Source organism: Euprymna scolopes, chromosome 11 (assembly GCF_053919585.1).
Source record: "Euprymna scolopes isolate OS-2025 chromosome 11, ASM5391958v1, whole genome shotgun sequence".
In the NCBI taxonomy this organism is placed as follows: domain Eukaryota; kingdom Metazoa; phylum Mollusca; class Cephalopoda; order Sepiida; family Sepiolidae; genus Euprymna; species Euprymna scolopes.
The window spans coordinates 58,334,559-58,354,541 of record NC_136492.1 but is presented as its reverse complement, the minus strand read 5'-3'; the positions used below and the strand labels follow the sequence as shown (position 1 = coordinate 58,354,541).

At 33.6% G+C, this 19,983-nt stretch overlaps 1 protein-coding gene across 2 annotated transcripts in view; it reads left to right on the top strand.

The window, feature by feature from the left end:
* Positions 1-19,983, top strand: part of LOC145287865 (protein FAM124A-like) — a 793,464-nt gene that overhangs the window by 447,177 nt on the left and 326,304 nt on the right. For both annotated transcript variants that reach the window (XM_080135745.1, XM_080135744.1), the window contains exon 2: positions 19,167-19,207. In XM_080135745.1, coding sequence (XP_079991871.1) covers positions 19,167-19,207 — 41 coding nt within the window. The remainder of the gene's footprint in view (positions 1-19,166; positions 19,208-19,983) is intronic.

The following is a 19,983-nucleotide window of genomic DNA, read 5'->3' as shown; positions in this document are numbered from 1 at the left end:
TCTCTGGTCCCCCTCGCCAATCTTTTACGAAAAACACTCGTCTAGCTGAATCCACTGTCAAAAACTTTCCCCACTCTTTATCTATGCCTAAATCAGAACGTAGATTCCATGAACAAAGCTTCTTTCTTAGAACTGCATGCCTGTAGAACTCTGTTCTGTCTGCCTGCTTCCCACCTGACTACAATCTGGATGTCTTCAATTCCAACGTAAACAAATTTAGAATAAAAACTGAACTGTTTGAGGGGGATTTCAGATTGTCCTTGAACCGTGTCCGTTGTCCTCCTTCGGGTCTGTTTCATTTGGAGAGTTCACCATAAAGATAAATATAACCTGCCCAACGAACTTGGCACTGCTGTACCATGGTGTGTACTGACGGAAGGTTTGACCGGGCTAAAACCTCTGTGTCTGTTATCTTTTCTTGCCACTTGACTTTTAACAATCTGAGGAGGCAGGTCATATGGAAATGGTTCAGTTTGTTGGCATGCCTGCCGTATAAAATTCAAGTTTTACCAGCAGATGAAGATGGTAAGAATGACAGCTAAGTATACTTGAAAGTTTGGTCTGCAGCCTAATTTCTGTACGTTCCCACACAGTGGTTCTAACACGGCCAAGTTTTGGTTATCCTACAATCGACTTCATTGTCTATGTGCACTATCCTTGACAGAATACTGCCCAAGTAAGTGAACATATATTCTACAGATAACCTATCACTCGAAGTTTATTTAAGAATATTATTGTTCAGTATAAGTTCTAACTGATGAGGCGGTCCTGGATATGACCTTAAACTATATCCGGTGGTGAGACCCCAGCTTGTGGGCTTTGGGGAGTGTGGAGCCACGCTTTAATTGCCTTTGCTCCCAGGTCCACTCTGACCATGAGTTGTAATACCTGTTAGGGCCTCAACTATGGGTTAAATAGAAACTGACTTGAAAACAACAAATATATTCTATTAGAAAATTTTCCTCAAAATCCCTAGATTCGGCATTAAATAACCTGAAAAGGGTTGATATGCCGTAAAACAAAAACAACCAACCAACAACTAACTGATAAGGCGATAAAGTGGACAGTATCTGTTGAGATAATCCTTGGAAATTTGTCATGGTTTGACCGTTCTATACATGATTTTTACGGAAATTCAACGTACCTAATCCTTGTCATTAACAACATGCCTTCAAGTTTAGCTCACTTCTGAAAACGCATGCCACGATTAATAATGGACGCATAGGAAAAAGAGCTCAGCGTATAAAAGCAATTGTTGGTTCTTTGATAAGACAGGGGCGCATTCGATATATATGTTTTTAAGCACAATCGAACCATGATACTTGACTTCTGCCTTTTAAACAACATTTCAAGCCATTATATAAAAATGATTTGATAAAATCAATAGGAGATTCTCTACAGTGCAATATAGTCTGTATGTATTATGGACTATGTAACTGTGGAGAAGCATGTGAAGCTTCCTTCCGGTACACCGCGATGGGCCCCCGACTAGAGCAAGCAATCAATCGATTTGATTGTAAAATGGGCGATTTCACCGATTCCAAAGACAATAAAAAAAATATTGGAAGTGTGAAACATTCATTGATTCTCATTTAATCTCGATCAACGTCGGGTCTCTCTGTCAGTTTTTTTCTAGTTGGAAATGAAATTTATTTTTGCAAATATAAAATTATTCTTTAACAAATAATCAAATCAAACTTTGTTTTATAATTATAATTAAATTTAAAATAAATAATATTTGAATGATTTAATTATTAATTATTAGCCAAATATAATATTCCAAAGTAACAAACGATTATCAATTCAAACTGTTTCATATGAATTATAAAGATAAATCTTCAGTCAAAAGCTATGCGGTCAAAAATAATGGTGGATATTGTTTTTTTTTTATTAACACCGGTTCAACATTTGTGTTTTCAAATATGGCGTCCATGATCAAGTGGATACTGTCTATTTCACCTGAGTTTCGTATTATTTATTAATTACTGAATATCCTTCTTGTTTTATTGTTCTATCACTGGTGATAAATTGATGAAAATCAAATATTTATAATTTAATTATTTATGTCTCTTGAATAATATATAAATTTAATAATAATAATAATAATAATAATAATAATAATAATAATAATAATAATAATAATAATGATAATAATAATCCCCCTTTCTTCCTCTCTCTCCCCCCCCAAAAAAAGAAAGAAATAAAAAACTGGCGTTAGCATGACTAGCACCGCACAATACAGTCTAAGAATAAAGGAGGATGGAAAGACCAAGGAGAGCAAGCACTAACCAGGCCTCTATTGGATGAGCACGAAGAGGACTGGGACCATGAAGAGGCTTATTGGCACCCAAATTCTATTAAAGATCAATGGCCGCTACCAACGGAAAATCAATGGTACACGGTTGTTGAGATAATTGAAATTAATTTGACAAATGGTATCGAAAGAGGTGAAGAAATCTGCGGCAACAGAGAATATCACAAGTTGTTCTTAAAGAGAATTCTTTAATGATAGCCTGTGTGAAAACTCCATATAATAATAGTCATGATAATAATAATAATAATAATAATAATAATAATAATTATGATGATGATAACAATGATGATAATAATGATAACTAGCAGGACCAGTGAAAATTTAATGGAATCAGAAATACAATTATGTTTTTATAAATAATATATTATTCCGACTAAAGTTCTTATCTTGGATATTGTTATCACAACGTTGCGAGCGATGAAGCCTCTGACTTTGGAATCTTTATAACATAATCAAGAATCTGTACGGAATTTCAAATGAAATTGTAAACTTAGTAATCAGAGGTTACATCGGCCGAAACGTTTTGAGAATAATATTAAAAAATTCTAAGAATACCAATTATCAACGTTCAACTAAAAAAATCCGAAAAAAAATCCCCTCCCAAATCCACCAAAAAACCCGAAAAAAGAAAAAACGATCGTTGGCATTTTTGTTCTAGTAACTGAACCAAATTGATCCTGTATATTGTAAATTCAGTCATATTCCGTTGTAACTTATAAAAAGGAAAAAAAATATCATTGAATTACAAATTTTTGTAAAAAAGACCTTTCCTGATTTTTTCGTAAAAATACTCTCGAACTTCCTACCTGTTGAACATATTACAACGGGAGTGCTTCCTTGCAGACTACACCATGCTCGTCTTTGCATCTAATGTGAACAATACTTTTTATATGTCGTACATTATTAAATGAATTGTTATTTGCATTCGTCATTTTCAATCCTCTCATAATATTAATCACCGTTAAACTGACAATACATCCATCTTGTTATTTCTATCATTGAGTGGCTTTTGGCCTCAATGACTGGTGACTCATTAGTAAAAACCAAAAACAAAAAAATTCTTTAAAACGTTGATAAGTCATAACCCCCCCCCCGACAAAACCAAATAATAAATAAAGGAAAGTAGAAAGTGGATCACGTGATTACTCTCAGCAAACTCGTAACTCTTGATTCTTTTATTTTGTAATTAAGGTATAACATTCCATGAAGATGTTTTACCTCTTTAGATGAAGTGGCTTCATGCATTGTCTGGAGCGATTTCCATAAAAAAAGAAAGAAATCAAGTTTAAATGCGGCGTAACGATATTTTCTAAAAAAAAAAAAAAAGAAAAGAAAAAGAAAACAATTATTTATCAAGTTTTGGTAAGGCCGATCGCGAACCAAGTGGAATTTTCTCGAACCTCTGATCGCTAATAGATCTTACGAGACCGTGAGAAACGTAGCCGGACATATGCAATAGGAAAAAGACGCAAGACCAAACTCTTAATTAAAACCAATTTGCACGTATGCACCCAGCAATTAGAATGTATTTCTATTGCAAATAGTCAAATCCCGTGCCTGTCGGCCATGTTGTTTAAGCCGTCCACACAATGCAATTCATTTGTTCTGTGTGCGTTTAATCCTCTTTTAACTACACGAGCAGTGAATCCATCAAGTACTTTCCTTTTTGTTTTCTTACGTTAAATTTCTACATCTAAATTTGGAAGCAATGCATATTGTTATGGATGATAAACGAATTACACGCATTACAACGATTTTCTCTTTCACTTTCTTACATTGGCTCTCTCTTTTTCTATTCTTGCCTGTCTTTCTTTGTCTGCCTGTCTGTCCGTCTGTCTCTGTCTGTCTGTCTTTCTCACCCTCTCTCTTTTTTCTCTCTCTCTCTCTCTCTATATATATATATATATATACATATATACACACCGTTATCATCCATAATAACATACTAAAATTTGAATCATTTGCAAAGGATAGAAAAAGAATTATAACAATTATTTATTTATTTATTTATTTTCAAAATAGGAACGTCCAAAAGTAAGGGACAAAATTGAGGAAAACAATGTAAACGGTATGCTATATTACAATGTTTTGATTTCCTATAAAAAAATAAGTCTTAATTAGTCATTTGTAAGCGTTGCATCAGCCGGGACCATGGAGACACCACAAAAACTTGATTACTCTGTGAGACAACCTATTGTGAATGCACACAGGGGAAAGCACACTATTAGAGAGATTTCAGAGAAATTGAAACGTTCCAAGAGTGTTGTAGGCAGTGTTATTAAATCCTACAATGATACTGGCAAAATAGTTAGTGCTTTTAAAACCGGCAGACCCCGCAAAACTTTGGCAAGAGAAGATCGAATAATGCAGCATATGTCATTAAAGGACCGTTTTAAGTCTTGCGACTTAAGGTTACTAATACTACAATCTAAAAGGTTATGGAAACAAAAAGGTACATTCCAAACATTTTATTTAAAATTTTGCATTTTTATTAAATTAGACATTTTATACATGATCAAAATTATAAGACCAAGGATATAAATTGTTAAATTTATGGTAATTCTAATGTTTTTAGTTCAGTTAGAGATTAGCAATCACCGTGTAAAGGTGCCACCATACCTAAACTAAGAAAACTAACCGAAGTTAGCGCTCTCGAATTCTAGGATTTCATAAATAAGGTTTGTCACAGCGAGCGATAGCAGCTAAGGTAAATCGCAGTAAAACTGTTATTTGCAACTTTCTAAAGAACACTGAGAATTATGGAAAAGCAGAATCCTCTGGTACTTCTCCCTCCCCAATTTCTCCTGCATTGAGTAGGAGAATCAGATGGGTTGTTATGAATGATAGGACTTCTTCTAGTCAAATTAAGGCGGTTACAGATGCTGATTGCAGTCCAATTACCATCAGACGACACTTACAACAAAGAGGCATGGTAAATAAAAAGCGTAAACAAATTACTCGATTGCTTCCACGTCACAAAGTTAACCGCTTAAGATGTGGGCGTGATTACCAAACATGGGACGTTGAGAAGTGGAATAAAGTCCTGTTTTCTGATGAGAAAAATTCAATTTAGATGGTCCTGATGGCTTCCAACGTTATTAGCATGACAAAAACATGTACATTGAAATTTTTTCCACACGCCATAGTGGTGGAGGTTCCATAATGGTATGGGGTGCCATTTTTTTTTTTACATATACTAGCATTTCGGCCCGACGTTTCCCGGCGTTGTCCGGGTGTTTGGAAGTGTATGCTGAGCCAAAAAAAAAAAAACAACAACAAAAAAACCGGTAATTTTTTTAAAAACTTTGACCTCTATTATGACCCCTTAAAATTTATTGTTGTGGACTCAAATCAAATTATTAAGTTAGACCCATGTCCAAAGAACCCATATCTAAAATTTAGACCCAAAATTGTCGGTGGAGTTTGGTAGAGTTTTCAAAGGTCAAATCATTGAACTTTGACCCCTTTACAGCTAAATTTCTGGTCGAAAACCGATCACATAGATTTTCCCAAATCTCAATACCCTGTATATCAAATGTCGAGTCTGTAGACTAAAAATTGACAGAGTTATTTCGTAGGGAAATGTACACAGACACAATAGACACACAGACATACAGACACGTTCACTTGTATATATATATATATATATATATATATATATATATATGTGTATATATATACGTATATGTGTATGTGTGTGAGTGTGTGTGTGCTTGTTTAAGCAGAACTCACTCTAGATGGGTTGAACCGACCTCCATCGAATGGACTTTTCAAATTCACAGTATCCAATCGGTTGTACCTCCACATCAGTAGAGATAATAACGTTAGTTTTTTTTTTTAGAGAAGTCAACCGCAATCTACATATTGACCAGCCTCAACGTTGCTGTACTTCGATGATTTCACAAGAATCGCTAACTCGAAATGATGGATCAAGAAACAACTAGCGATTGTCACTGTTGTTTATTTAAACTTTCAAGTTTGACTTTAATATATACGAGGGACGTGCAATAAGTAATGCTCCTGACCCACTTCCAGTTGTCTGATCTAGCTGAAAGTTTGCATGTGCAATGATTTATATGTCTAAGGGTTATGTGGCAAATTACAGCTCTGAACTAATTGTGACTTCTGTTTTACAGGTGTTTGAACTGATTCAGCTGTGAAATGGAGCGTGTTGAATGTCGAGCAGTGAACCGGCTTTTGTATTTGAAAGGACGCACACCACAGTAGACTTTTGATAAAATGAAAGAAACTTATGATGATAATGCCCCATCATATGACCTCGTAAAACGCTGGCATCCTGAATTCAAACATGGCCGGAAGTCTGTGGAAACAGCTCCCAGAGCTGGTCGCCCTCCTTCTGCAATTGATGAGGCATCTGTCCGTCAAGTTAAGACTGCTATTTTGAAGATGGGCGCATTACTATTCGCCAAATAGCCCAAGATGTCAAGATTAGTACAGGGTCTGTGGGAACTATCATTCATGACCATTGGCATATGCATATGGTGTCTGCCAGATGGATTCCCAGGTTGCTCACACCATTCCAGAGGCGAGAGCGCGTGGATTGCTCGAGGATGAATTCGGACTTGTGCCAAGAAGATGAGTCAAAGTTTTTCAAAAGACTGATTACACAGGATGAAACCTGGGTTCATCACTATGATCCAGAGACCAAAGCCCAGTCAATGCAGTGGAAGCACTTGGACTCACCACCTCCAAAGAAGGCAAGGGTGCAGCCCTCCGCTGGCAAGGTCATGCTCACAGTTTTCTGGGACCAGGACGGAGTAGTGATGACAGATTTCCTGGCAAAGGGTACCACAATTACAGGAGCCTATTATGCTTCACTTTTGAGGGAATTAAAGGAATAAATCAAAATCAAGAGGCGGGGCAAGATCAGAAAAGGTATCCTCCTCCTGCAGGACAACGCTCCGGTCCACAACTCGCATGTCGCCAGATCATAAGCACGGGCGTGTGGTTATGAAATCAACCCCCATCCTCCCTACTCTCCTGACGTCGCACCATCTGACTTTCACGTCTTTCCAGCCATGAAGTTGTTTTTGAAAGGAAAGCTATTCCCAGACGATGCAGCCTTGATTTCTGAAGTCACGTCGTGGTTGGGGGATCAACCTGGGGTGTTCTGCAAAACGGTCTCCAGAGCTGCATCAAACGGCGGGAGAAATGCATAACTCTGGATGATTTCTATGTAGAGAAAGACTAATAACTGTGCCAAGTTTTGTTGCTCTACTTCTATGGGAAATGGGTCAGGGGTATTACTTATTGCACGACCCTCGTATGTACATTTTATTTTATTAAATCTATGGCATGTATTAATAAACAATAGAATTCAGATTTGAGTGACTTTATATATCTTTATTTATCAGTTAAAAGAGTTCATTTTTCTTTTAAGTTCGTTCATCATCCACCCAGACAATTTGATTATATTTGATTTACATTAGTTTTATGCCAAAAGATTAAAGAAATAACTAAAAACCTTTTGGGAAAATTCAAGTAACTTCGCAGTCGGTTCACAGTCGGTATTAAGCATTAATTAATAAATATTCGTCAATTTAAGTTTCTAGTTTAAAGAGATTTTAAGCGGCATAATATGGTCACAACTTACTATTTCAAAGTTGAAATATATCATATGTACATTTTTTTTTTATATTCCTAGCATAACATGAAAGTGATGTATGCCTTGTGTTGTATGTGTTCAGACGGGTATTATCCTATCTCTCTCTCTCTCTCTCTCTATATATATATATATATATATATATATATATATATATATATATATATATTGGGTCAGTGTGTTATATTAGCTATATAATTAATGTATGAGCGTGACACTTGTGATGTAAAGAAAATAGGTTTTTGTGACATAACACAAACATTTCTATGAAAGTATATTAAAATGAAAAAGAATATAGATAGATTTCTATGAGTCCTTCTGTTTATAATTGTTTATTTTTGAAAAAAAACAAACTTACAGCCATTGAATTATAAGTGGTTTGCCATACTTATAGTTAAATGTGCACTGAACAGATAAAGTTACACTCAAATTTTGATATATCTTTTAATTCAAACAGGAAAAAAAATTAGGACGCTGAAAACGTACACAGTAAAACAGTACGTTTTATTTTCGCGGTGATTATTTATTCGTAATGCAAATTAAAAAAACATATTTTCAGGGTTATTTATTCATGTTGGTAGTGTAGAAGAAAACGTATTAATGTTTTTTTAGAAAGGAAGGCGGTGAGTAAATCGCCGTTGTAAAATGCTCTTATGGTTGTCAACGTGTTAAAGTAGATTTATTTGTAAGAAAATTGCGTTAAAATAACTTAAACGTTATACGAAAATGTAAAAAATAAATGCAGAAAGTATTAACAATTGTTTATTTGGAAATTTAGACGTGAAAAAAATTGGGAGGCTGAAAACGTACACAGTAAAATAATGCGTTTTATTATCGCGTTGATTATTTATTTTTAAATATGTTTTTTTTTAATTTGCGTTACAAATAAATAATCAACGCGACAATAAAACGTATTGTATACTGTGTACGTTTTCAGCGTCCCAATTTTTTTTTTCGTGGTTAAATTATCCTAATAAACAATTGTTAATACTTTCTGCTTTTTTTTACCGCGTTCATTATCATATTACGTTATGAGTTTATGTTTATGTACACATGCGCAACCGGAAGTCGTAAACCGGATGTTGGGTTACAACACCCGTTACAAGGTCATTTGAGTTTTATATATTTAGTTTGGTTTTCTAGATGTAGATCCACCGAAACTCCTATGTTTATTGAAGAGTGCTCAATGGAGGACAGTGGTATATAGTATGCTTATTATATTAAATTTTGAGTTACATGTGTTTATACATGTTTCAATGAAATCCCAAATTTAAGAGACTCATCAGACCGTAAAACACGACAGAGTCGCTTCTTTTTTCAGCCTAATGAGGTGGATATTTCTAAATTGAGATTCCACTATATATCTATTATATAAGCGGCTATATGTCTGTCTGTCTGTCTGTCTGTCTCAATATTTTCAACCTTTATCTCCTCCGAAACTACAAGTCAGAGGACGGTGCGAGGGGCCTCGACGGATTGGATTTTTTTTACTGGCCATTTAATTATGGATTTTTAGCCGGTTAAAATTGTTTTTAAAGGATCAAAAATCGGTCAAAATTAAAAAAATGATAAACATTTTGTACATTCATCTTAGTTTATTTTAAATTTTTAATTTTAAATCGGATTTTATGGGTATCACATTGGCACAGTGGTAACCTCACCAGCTTTGAATACTACAGTTTCGTTTTCTCATCTAGCTGATTGAACTTAAATATCTTTTTTTTTACTTTTGAAATCACGACTCTATAATAATATATACGAAATCTTGATACTTTAAAATATATTATTTAAGCGTACTTGATACTTTAAAATATATTATTTAAGCGTACTTAACGCCTGGGTCAAGCTGGGTGCTCTCTGACCCCGCTAGTATATATATATATATATATATATATATATATATATATATATATATATATATATATATATATATATATATATGTATATATGTGAATGAAGGAATCTTATTTCTGTGTGTGTGATAGAAAGAGAGAGAGAGAGAGAGAGAGAGAGAGAGAGAGAGAGAGAGAGAGAGAAGGAGAGAGTTCCCTATGAATTAGGAACCTCTGGGCTGATTTTTTTTTTAATATCACAAGGACCTCCTTCATGTGTCTGGAGGTATTCATACCTAGGTTTTGCACCGGAATAGGTTTGATAAATATCGAAAATCTCTAATCGAAAATATCCGATTAAAACAGGAAAGTTTAATTTTAACATAAGTTAACACTTATATACAACCGAACATTACAAGTGCATTCGAGAAGTTTTATCACCGCACAAACAGAAAAGCCCAGCTTTCCAAACAAATCAACTTTAAATTCTTTTATAAATCAAGGATGCGTTCGAAACGTCCTTTTTAGAGCACAATTGAAGCATGATACTTTTTATTGGTTTAACTTTAATTTAAGTGATTGTGTAAAAATAATTTCATAAAATCAACAGATTCTCTACACTGCAACGTAAGCTATAAAGGTATTGTAAACTAAGTCATTGTAAAGAGGTATGTAAAACCTCTTCCCAGTGTGGCACTATTTCCTTGTGCCACTGTTTCTAACACACTCTGCAGCATGGACGGGTGGTAAATTGTCCATGAGCGTAGAGATACAAAGAAACCCCTTCCCATAATCCCCTTGCTATCTTTCTGTCTCTTTCCTGCACGACCACCATGATGTGAGGACGCATAGACTGTCTCTCCGTAAATGAGGGGGGCCACCCCCTCCCTCAACACTAGTTAGGGTAGGTTAGTTAGCTTTGAAAAGCCTATTGTAAAAATTAATTGTAAATTGTTTTTTTTTGTAATATATATTGTATCTCTAATGTAAAATAAAATAGTTAGTTATACCTTTGTATATTACAATTGTGTCGCGTGTCGTTTTTCTTGTGTCTGCAATGAATTCCTTCATAAATGTCTTAAGTCGAAAGGCGGCCCTGAGGACAAAGAAATGAAGATTCCCACCAGAATGCCACCAGGGTGAAGAGATCATCTTGAGAAAGGAAAGGAGCCACACCCAAAACCAACATCTCAGGTATGATTTTCTTCTTACTACACAGACCCTAATGACTGGCCCATTTTCATGTCTTCATGAGACCGCTTTAAGACATTTACTATAACACGTCTGTCGGTCACACCCCAGTGACCGGCTGATCGTGGTATAAATGGTGCCGTGACCAGGATTGACCCTGGTTAATTACCAGACGGATCTCGTCGCATCTGTGTCGCAGTATAAATGTTGCACTATGACCAGAACATATTGTTTCCCAGCATGGAAATAATTTCGACCCTTAAACCCACGGCACAACCAAAAATAACGACCACTAGACGAATCGAATAAAAAAAAAATGGTCCACGGTCTTTAAAAACGGAAAAAACTATTATTTCTGGCAAAATTTTTAAAAAATGGCAGACCAGTACACACGCGCACAAAAAAAAAAAAAAAAACGCACTCAAAAAGAAAATTCAGAACCTGAACAAAAAATTGTCTTGCACCTACAAAAAAAAAAAAAAAAAAAAAACAGTTTGCAAAAGATCGATTTAAAAAAAAAAAGAGTATTGAAAGTAACCCTTCGAAAAAAAAAAGTAAGAAATGTGTCCTACACAAAAAAAAACAGAGACAAAAAGAAATTGTCTCTAAAATATGCAATATCTCTTTCTCTCTCACGCTTTCTCTCTTTCTGTCTCTCTCCGGATATATATCGATATGTGTGTATATCTCTGCATCTTGTTATTACATGAAAGAAAAAAGAAAAGAAAAAAATCCTTCAAACACGAAGCTCGAAAAATAAATTTAAAAAAAAAAAAAAGGAAAGAAAATAAAGGATACCTAACATTTTTTATCTGATCTTTATTTCAGGTTTATAAAAATATAGGACTTTTTAAAAAAATTCTTTTGACTTTGCAAGTGTTAGATTCAGATTTGAAAAAATAGAACTTTTACATTATATTTTATTCCATGAACAGTTGATGTGTTTATTTTTCAGGTTAGGTACCAATTTACGCTGAAATATAAGGGGACTTTTTGATTTGATAATGTTTTTTATTTATTTTTTTTGTCTGTTAAAAAAAGAAAAGAAGGGAGAGAAAAAATATTATCGCTAAAAATTTAGATTACATAATACGAAGTTTTCTTTGTGTCAGCGCCTTACAAAATTGATAAAAACAAGATTTTTTTCTATTTTATTATTTTTTAAACTCGTAGAAATGTTTAATGTCTACCTGTCACTCATTTTTTAAAACAATGGCCGCACATGGGAAAGATAAGCTAAGATGACCTCGTCATGGTGTTTGTGAGGTTGTTAAGGGATGGGTGGTAGAACAACGCTACCTGCCTCTCTCTCTCTCTTCTTCTCTCTATCTCTCTCTCATTCCCTTACCTGTGAGGACGAGAGAGTGACTTTTAAAATCGTCGAAGATTTTTTTTTTGTTATTACGTAATGGTGTTATGAGGGTGGTGGGGTGTGTAATGGCATCGCTCTGCCTCTATCCCCTTCTTTTTCCCCTCATTCTCTTTCTCTACTCTTGCGTTTTAATGATTGTATAGCTAAACCCCCATGGCTGATTGCAGGAGGGCATATAATAACGAATTAACTTGGAGTTTTTTTTAATTTTTCTACCAAGTTTAAAGAACAAAATTATTTATGCTTCGTTAAATTACATTAAATGATGTCTTCAATTGTTTTTTTATTAAAAATAAAAACTGAGACGATTATTCAAACAGCACTTAAAGTACTTTTTTGAAGTCTTCGAGTGTTTGGAAAAGTCAACTGTTACATGATTACGTTAATTTTTTTGAGAGTTCTCTGAAATGTTCATAGCTTTTTTAAAGAAAAATTACGCTATTACATTTCGAATATTCTCTGAATTTTTAATAATTTCTAAGGAAATATTATTTGACTAACGAAAGAAATTTTCCTCAATTCTAGATTATTTTTAAGGAAGAATTATTCGAGCGAGTTCTTTAATTGAAGGTTTATTTGAAATTGGACCGTATGATAGGGGTCTCTGAAATATTGACTGAGGAGTATATACGTAAAATTGAATTAATTATTAAGAAAAAAAAGATTTCCTCAGTCTAGAAAGATCTCTCTTAAATTGAAATTTTAATTTTTTCGAGCTGTTAACTATACAGAACTGGTTGTTAACTAATGTGACTCCCAGGTGTGGCGGGAGTTTATTAATTCGAAATAATCCTTGTGAGTGAGTTTAGGAAAAGAATTGCTTTTAAATGATAAAATAATTACTTTGGAAAATAAAGTTAATTAACATGAAAAGTTTCTGAATTCGAAATGACCTGGATAATGGTCTAAAAGAAGAAATGATTTTTAAGAATCAATTAAATAACTTTAAATGTACACTGAATTTTAAAAATAATAATTACGAAATGAAAAAGTTTTGGGATGTCTCTGAATCTCATTGTGAAGGGTGAATTGATTCAAAATGAATTTTCTATGATCTTTTCGGAAGATTAATTTTAATAATGAACCAAATGTTTGGAATAATTTTTGAATTGTATTACGAAAAATGGGTCTATTCGAAGTTTATGACCTTTTGAGAAGATTGGTTTTTATAATAATAAATGAATTACTTTGGAAAGAAGTTAACTAACATAAATTGATTTTACCGATGAACCAAAATACTTGAAATAATTTTTAAATTTTGGAATTAAATTTTAATGATCTTTTGTAAATCAAGTTTTGAAAAAAAATACACATACTTTTTAAATGTACCCTGAAATTTGGGAAAAAGTTAATTATGAATGTAATAACTGAAATGCGTTTGCATTGTGTAAACAAATTCTAATTGTGACCGAGGTGCTCTGAAATGATTTTTTAAAAGTGTTTTCTTTTTAAGAAAAAAAAAATTGTTAACACCTTATTTCATTGATTTAATGTATACCAGGTTTCTGAATTGTTTATTTTTGGAATTTTTTTCCCCCTAATTGAGTATTCTAACTCATGAAGGCTGAGTGCCCTTCTTAATTAATTCTTTATATAATTAATAAATATTCCGTGGTGGATAGTTTTTATTGGTCGCTCGGCGGCAGACTCCTTGCTCTAACAGAATTAATTGGATTAGAACCTCTGAAGACCAAGGTTTTACTAAATCCATATAGGTCGGCGTGATGAGGTCACGTAACCCCGACTTATCTAAAATACATTATACTGGTCGCTGAAGAGAGCGTAAGTCCAGTAACTGAAGTAATAACTTGGAATACATATAGGTCGGCGTGATGAGGTCACGTAACTCCGACTTGGTTAAAATACATTATACTGGTTGCTGAAGGGAGCGTAAATCCAGTTACGAAAATAATGTTATGCAGACTAAATTAAAAAACGTATAGGTCGGCGTGATAAACTCACGTAGAATCCGGCTTAGTGAAATACGTATAGGTCGGCGTGATAAACTCACGTAGAATCCGGCTTAGTGAAATACGTATAGGTCGGCGTGATAAACTCACGTACAATCCGGCTTAGTGAAATACGTATAGGTCGGCGTGATAAACTCACGTACAATCCGGCTTAGTGAAATACGTATAGGTCGGCGTGATAAACTCACGTACAATCCGGCTTAGTGAAATACGTATAGGTCGGCGTGATAAACTCACGTAGAATCCGGCTTAGTGAAATACGTATAGGTCGGCGTGATAAACTCATGTAGAATCCGGCTTAGTGAAATACGTATAGGTCGGCGTGATAAACTCACGTAGAATCCGGCTTAGTGAAATACGTATAGGTCGGCGTGATAAACTCACGTAGAATCCGGCTTAGTGAAATACGTATAGGTCGGCGTGATAAACTCACGTAGAATCCGGCTTAGTCAACTACGTATAGGTCGGCGTGATGAACTCACGTAAAATCCGGCTTTGTTAAAAAAATATTATACTGGTTGCTTAACAAAGTGTAAATCCAGTAACTGAAATCGTGATGCCATTGCCTCGATGGAGGGCGAGGATGATTACCCTCTCTGGTATTTGAAGCAGTATACCAGCCTACCAGGAGCCTGGTGGAAAAGATAACTTGCTTCACTGAGTTCCTGATGGAACGTAGAGCATGGAGACATTGATTGCTGACGGCCGGTTGACGAACCATTCACGGAAAATTATGGACTTCTGAAATTTATGAATGCTCATAAATTTCGGATAGCATAGGGAGGGATGTGGCACTATTTCCTTGTGCCACTGTTTCTAACACACTCTGCAGCATGGACGGGTGGTAAATTGTCCATGAGCGTAGAGATACAAAGAAACCCCTTCCCATAATCCCCTTGCTATCTTTCTGTCTCTTTCCTGCACGACCACCATGATGTGAGGACGCATAGACTGTCTCTCCGTAAATGAGGGGGGCCACCCCCTCCCTCAACACTAGTTAGGGTAGGTTAGTTAGCTTTGAAAAGCCTATTGTAAAAATTAATTGTAAATTGTTTTTTTTGTAATATATATTGTATCTCTAATGTAAAATAAAATAGTTAGTTATACCTTTGTATATTACAATTGTGTCGCGTGTCGTTTTTCTTGTGTCTGCAATGAATTCCTTCATAAATGTCTTAAGTCGAAAGGCGGCCCTGAGGACAAAGAAATGAAGATTCCCACCAGAATGCCACCAGGGTGAAGAGATCATCTTGAGAAAGGAAAGGAGCCACACCCAAAACCAACATCTCAGGTATGATTTTCTTCTTACTACACAGACCCTAATGACTGGCCCATTTTCATGTCTTCATGAGACCGCTTTAAGACATTTACTATAACACGTCTGTCGGTCACACCCCAGTGACCGGCTGATCGTGGTATATACACTGCGGGAGCGGCTCTCTGAGTAGAGCAGGCAATCAACCAATTTGATTAAAAAATGGGCGATTTTTCCGATTTCGATGACAATAAAATAGGGCCTAACATTCGTTGATTCTCATTTAATCCCGGACAACTTCGTTTCTTCCTGCTAGCATATATATATATATATATATATATATATATATATATATATATATATATGATTGTTAAGATGGATGAAATCGGACGATATGAAAAATAGATTGGAGGTGAAAGGACCTAAACGCTCAACTTTTCGCCCGATTTGGGCAAAAAGTTTGGCTGCAAAGAAGCCAAAGTTGAAAGAGTTGACCGATGCAGATTTCATGAAACTTGTCCGCAATTTAGGGTCTAAACGCTTGAAATATTCGATGTGGACATGAGTCAAACTTTTTAATATATATATATATATATATATATATATATGCGTGTATGTATATATATATATATATTATACATATGTGCATAAAATGAACAAAATTAAATTACCTCTGCCAATAGATAATATAATTAAAATTATAAGTATATGCGTTGACATAATGTATTTCGCATTCGATGGACTCTACTATTAGCAGAAATTTGGACTGCCCATGAGTAACCCCCTAAGTGGGATATTGGCATATCTATTTTTGGATTTCATAGAAACCGGACCCATGAAATATAAATTGCCCAAGGGCACTTCCTACTACGGATACATAGATGACCATTTGATTTTTCTCCCCATGTTTTCCTTTTTTTTTTAGAGAGTAATACTAATAAATTAAAAGGAACCGACTATAAACTATACGTATGAAAGAGAAAAACAACAACTCCATACCTTTTCTGGACATCAATAACATAAATAACAGCGATCATCTGGCTTTTAAAATCCATCGGAAAGTTACGAATAAAAACGATTACATACATTTTTATTCTCATCATACCATAACCGAAACCGAGATAATGCTCTAAATAGCCAAACACACGACATACAATTAATATTACCAACTAATTAAAACAACGACATAATCTATAAAAACCTAAATAAAACAGGCATTCAAATAACAAAACTAACCTCTTAAACAATTAGGGATCTAACACGTAAAATTATAACTAATACCAACACTTACATCAAGGCCGGAATATATATTCCATAGCCTGCCTTGATTGTGGTAAAATATACGTAGGAGAAACTCAACGTAATTTAAATAAAAGAATATATGAACACAAAAGAGATGTAAAAAACAACAATACACTCAACGCCATATTTTTCACATCATGGAGAACGATCACCATTTTAATTTTAACAAAGCGACTTCCCTTAAACACATACATAACAGATCCACACGACATGTAATTGAGTCGGCTATAATCTCCCATTCCAAGAATATAATTAAACAAAGAAAGGGGGTTTTCCACGTTGCTCCCTGTATGTCGAAAATAATTATTAAAGAGAACAATTTAGACACTGGTTAAACTTGAAACATATATATATATATATATATATATATATATATATATATATATATATATATAGATCCACTCGTAATTTTACTTCATTTTTATTATTTTTTTTTTACTTATTTACTGTATTTTATTTTGTCACCGCCTATTTTTAGACGCCATTTTATCACTTTCTATTCCTATTTTTAGACGTCATTTTTCAAGTTACTACGCTATTTTATCCTAATTCAATTGTCTCTAATTTTTAAAAACTCCGTTCGTAATCTCGTTTCATTTTATTATTTTATTTATTTATTTCATCTATCACGTTTATATTTCTACACGCTATCTTTTAAAACCCGACGATATTTTTGCCCAATTAATTTCCTTATCTCATTTTATCTATTTATTTTATTACTTTTTTACTTTTAGACGCAATTTGTCAAATCACTATGTCAGTTTACTCAAAATTATTATTATTATTATTTTCTCTAATCATAAAATTTATATATGTATAGAGGCATCTAATTTACATGAGAAAACATGCTGCTCTCCCCCATCATCATATATAGTCCCAAATCTTCCGACCCCCTCGTCAATGACAATCCCTCTTGAAAAAGCCCGCATAAATCTGGCGAAACGTTGAGCCTTCAGATCCTTCCACCTCCAATCTATTTTTCATATATATATATATATATATATATATATATATATATATATATATATATATATATATATATATATGAAAATGTATAAAAAAGAATACGAAAAGTATAAAAGCTTATAACTTTTCTTTATTAGTTTTCAATTGGTGACGTGCAGGAATACAAAATGATATTATGAAAAACAATTAAACAACTTTTTTTACAAGTACATAATTTTCGACCGATCCTTCAGTCTTCATCTCTTTCTCTTTCTCTCTCTCTTTCGATATATATATATATATATATATATATATATATATATATACTAGCCGTTTAGCCCGGCTTTGTTTGGGCCCTATGTACTGTTAATAACTTTATGTATATATATATATATATATATATATATATATATATATATATATATATATATATATAATAAAAAGTTTGACTCATGTCTAGGTAACCTACATCTAAAATTTCAAGTGTTTAGACACAATATTGCGGAGGAGTTTAGTAAAGTCTGCATCGGTCAACTCTTTCAACTTTGACTTCTTGGCAGCCCAATTTTCGCCCAAAATCTCGAGTGTGTAAACTGAAAATTGTCATAATAGTGTAATAGGGAAATGTACACACAAAGACGCACAGACAGACAATTTCACTTTCATATATATATATATATATATATATATATATATATATAATGTTATGAGATATAATATTCCATGCATCAATTTTTAGTATTTACTTTTACAGTGCTTAATATGTAAATAGAACTAGATAGTGATATCTGAAAATATATATGGCAATTAAGTAAAAAAGAACCTTCGATTTTTATAGCCTAATAATTTTCTACGTGGATCAAATGCGTGAGACTCTGTGTAGCTTAATTGGCATGTGCATTTTCATAATTTACTATATATATATATATATATATATATATATATATATATATATATATATATATATATATATATATATATTGTTTCCATTCGTCCTGGTCTTCTCCTTGCCGCTGAACTCAAGTAGTGCCGATTCAGGAGAGGTGTGATCTGAGATTGCGCAACCCTTGTCTCACAATTACACGCGGTACTGCCCCTAAGGGTTATCCTTTGTCTTTAAAGACGGAACGGAAGTATATATATATATATATATATATATATATATATATATATATATATATATATATATGATGTGTGTGTGTGTGTGTGCGTGTGCTTGCATATTTGTATTGTTGTTTTGAGCTTAGCAATTTCATCAAAAACAAACAGACGACTAATATTTAGATGTGAATCTTGTTTGACAATTATTTTTGAAATTTCTAGTATTGAAGCCGTAATATTTTAACATCTTTTACATTGCAGATCCAAAAGATGGAATGCTCCTGTTTCTGTTAAGAGCGACGGTAAGTCAATCGTACGTTTGTATATTGCTTAGCGATTTCTGCTCGCGTGTGTAAATTTAAAAATTAAATTTTGATCAATGCTCATAGTTAGATTATATTTATTTAATGTTAATAGTCATCCATGAAAAGATTACAATTACTGAATATGGATGCTTGTTCATGTTCATATGGTACTCATTCAATATCGATAGTCATTAATGTTGAAATAATCATTATTTAATGTTGATAGCCATGAATTTACAGGTGATCTTTATCTAATGTGGATTGTCATCTTATTTAATTTCGATATTCGTCAATGTTCAGATGATCAATATTTGATGTTCATAATCGTACATGTTAAAATCGTACCCATTTAATATGGATCCTCTTGTATATTCAAATGACAGTTATTTAATGTTGATTGTCATCTATATTCAGATGACCATTATAAAATATTGATTACCATAAATGTTATTAAATACTATGTTATTACATACTATGTCATTACATAAATGTTATTACATACTATGTTATTACCATAAATGTTATTAAATACAATACAACACGTCGGCCCGTAGGGCCTTGAATGGTAAGAGAAAACTATTTCAACTAAGTGATTTTAAGATAATATTATTTTTATTGGTTTTTAACTGATGAATGAACAAAATAAAACTCTAGAGGCTTCCAGAGCACTACTGCAAGCACTAACAAATTAAGGAGGCACTTGAGTACTACAACAGCAAGTTTCTTATCCTTTTTAGAAGAGAAAATATTTTTAAGTGACGATTAAAAAGAAA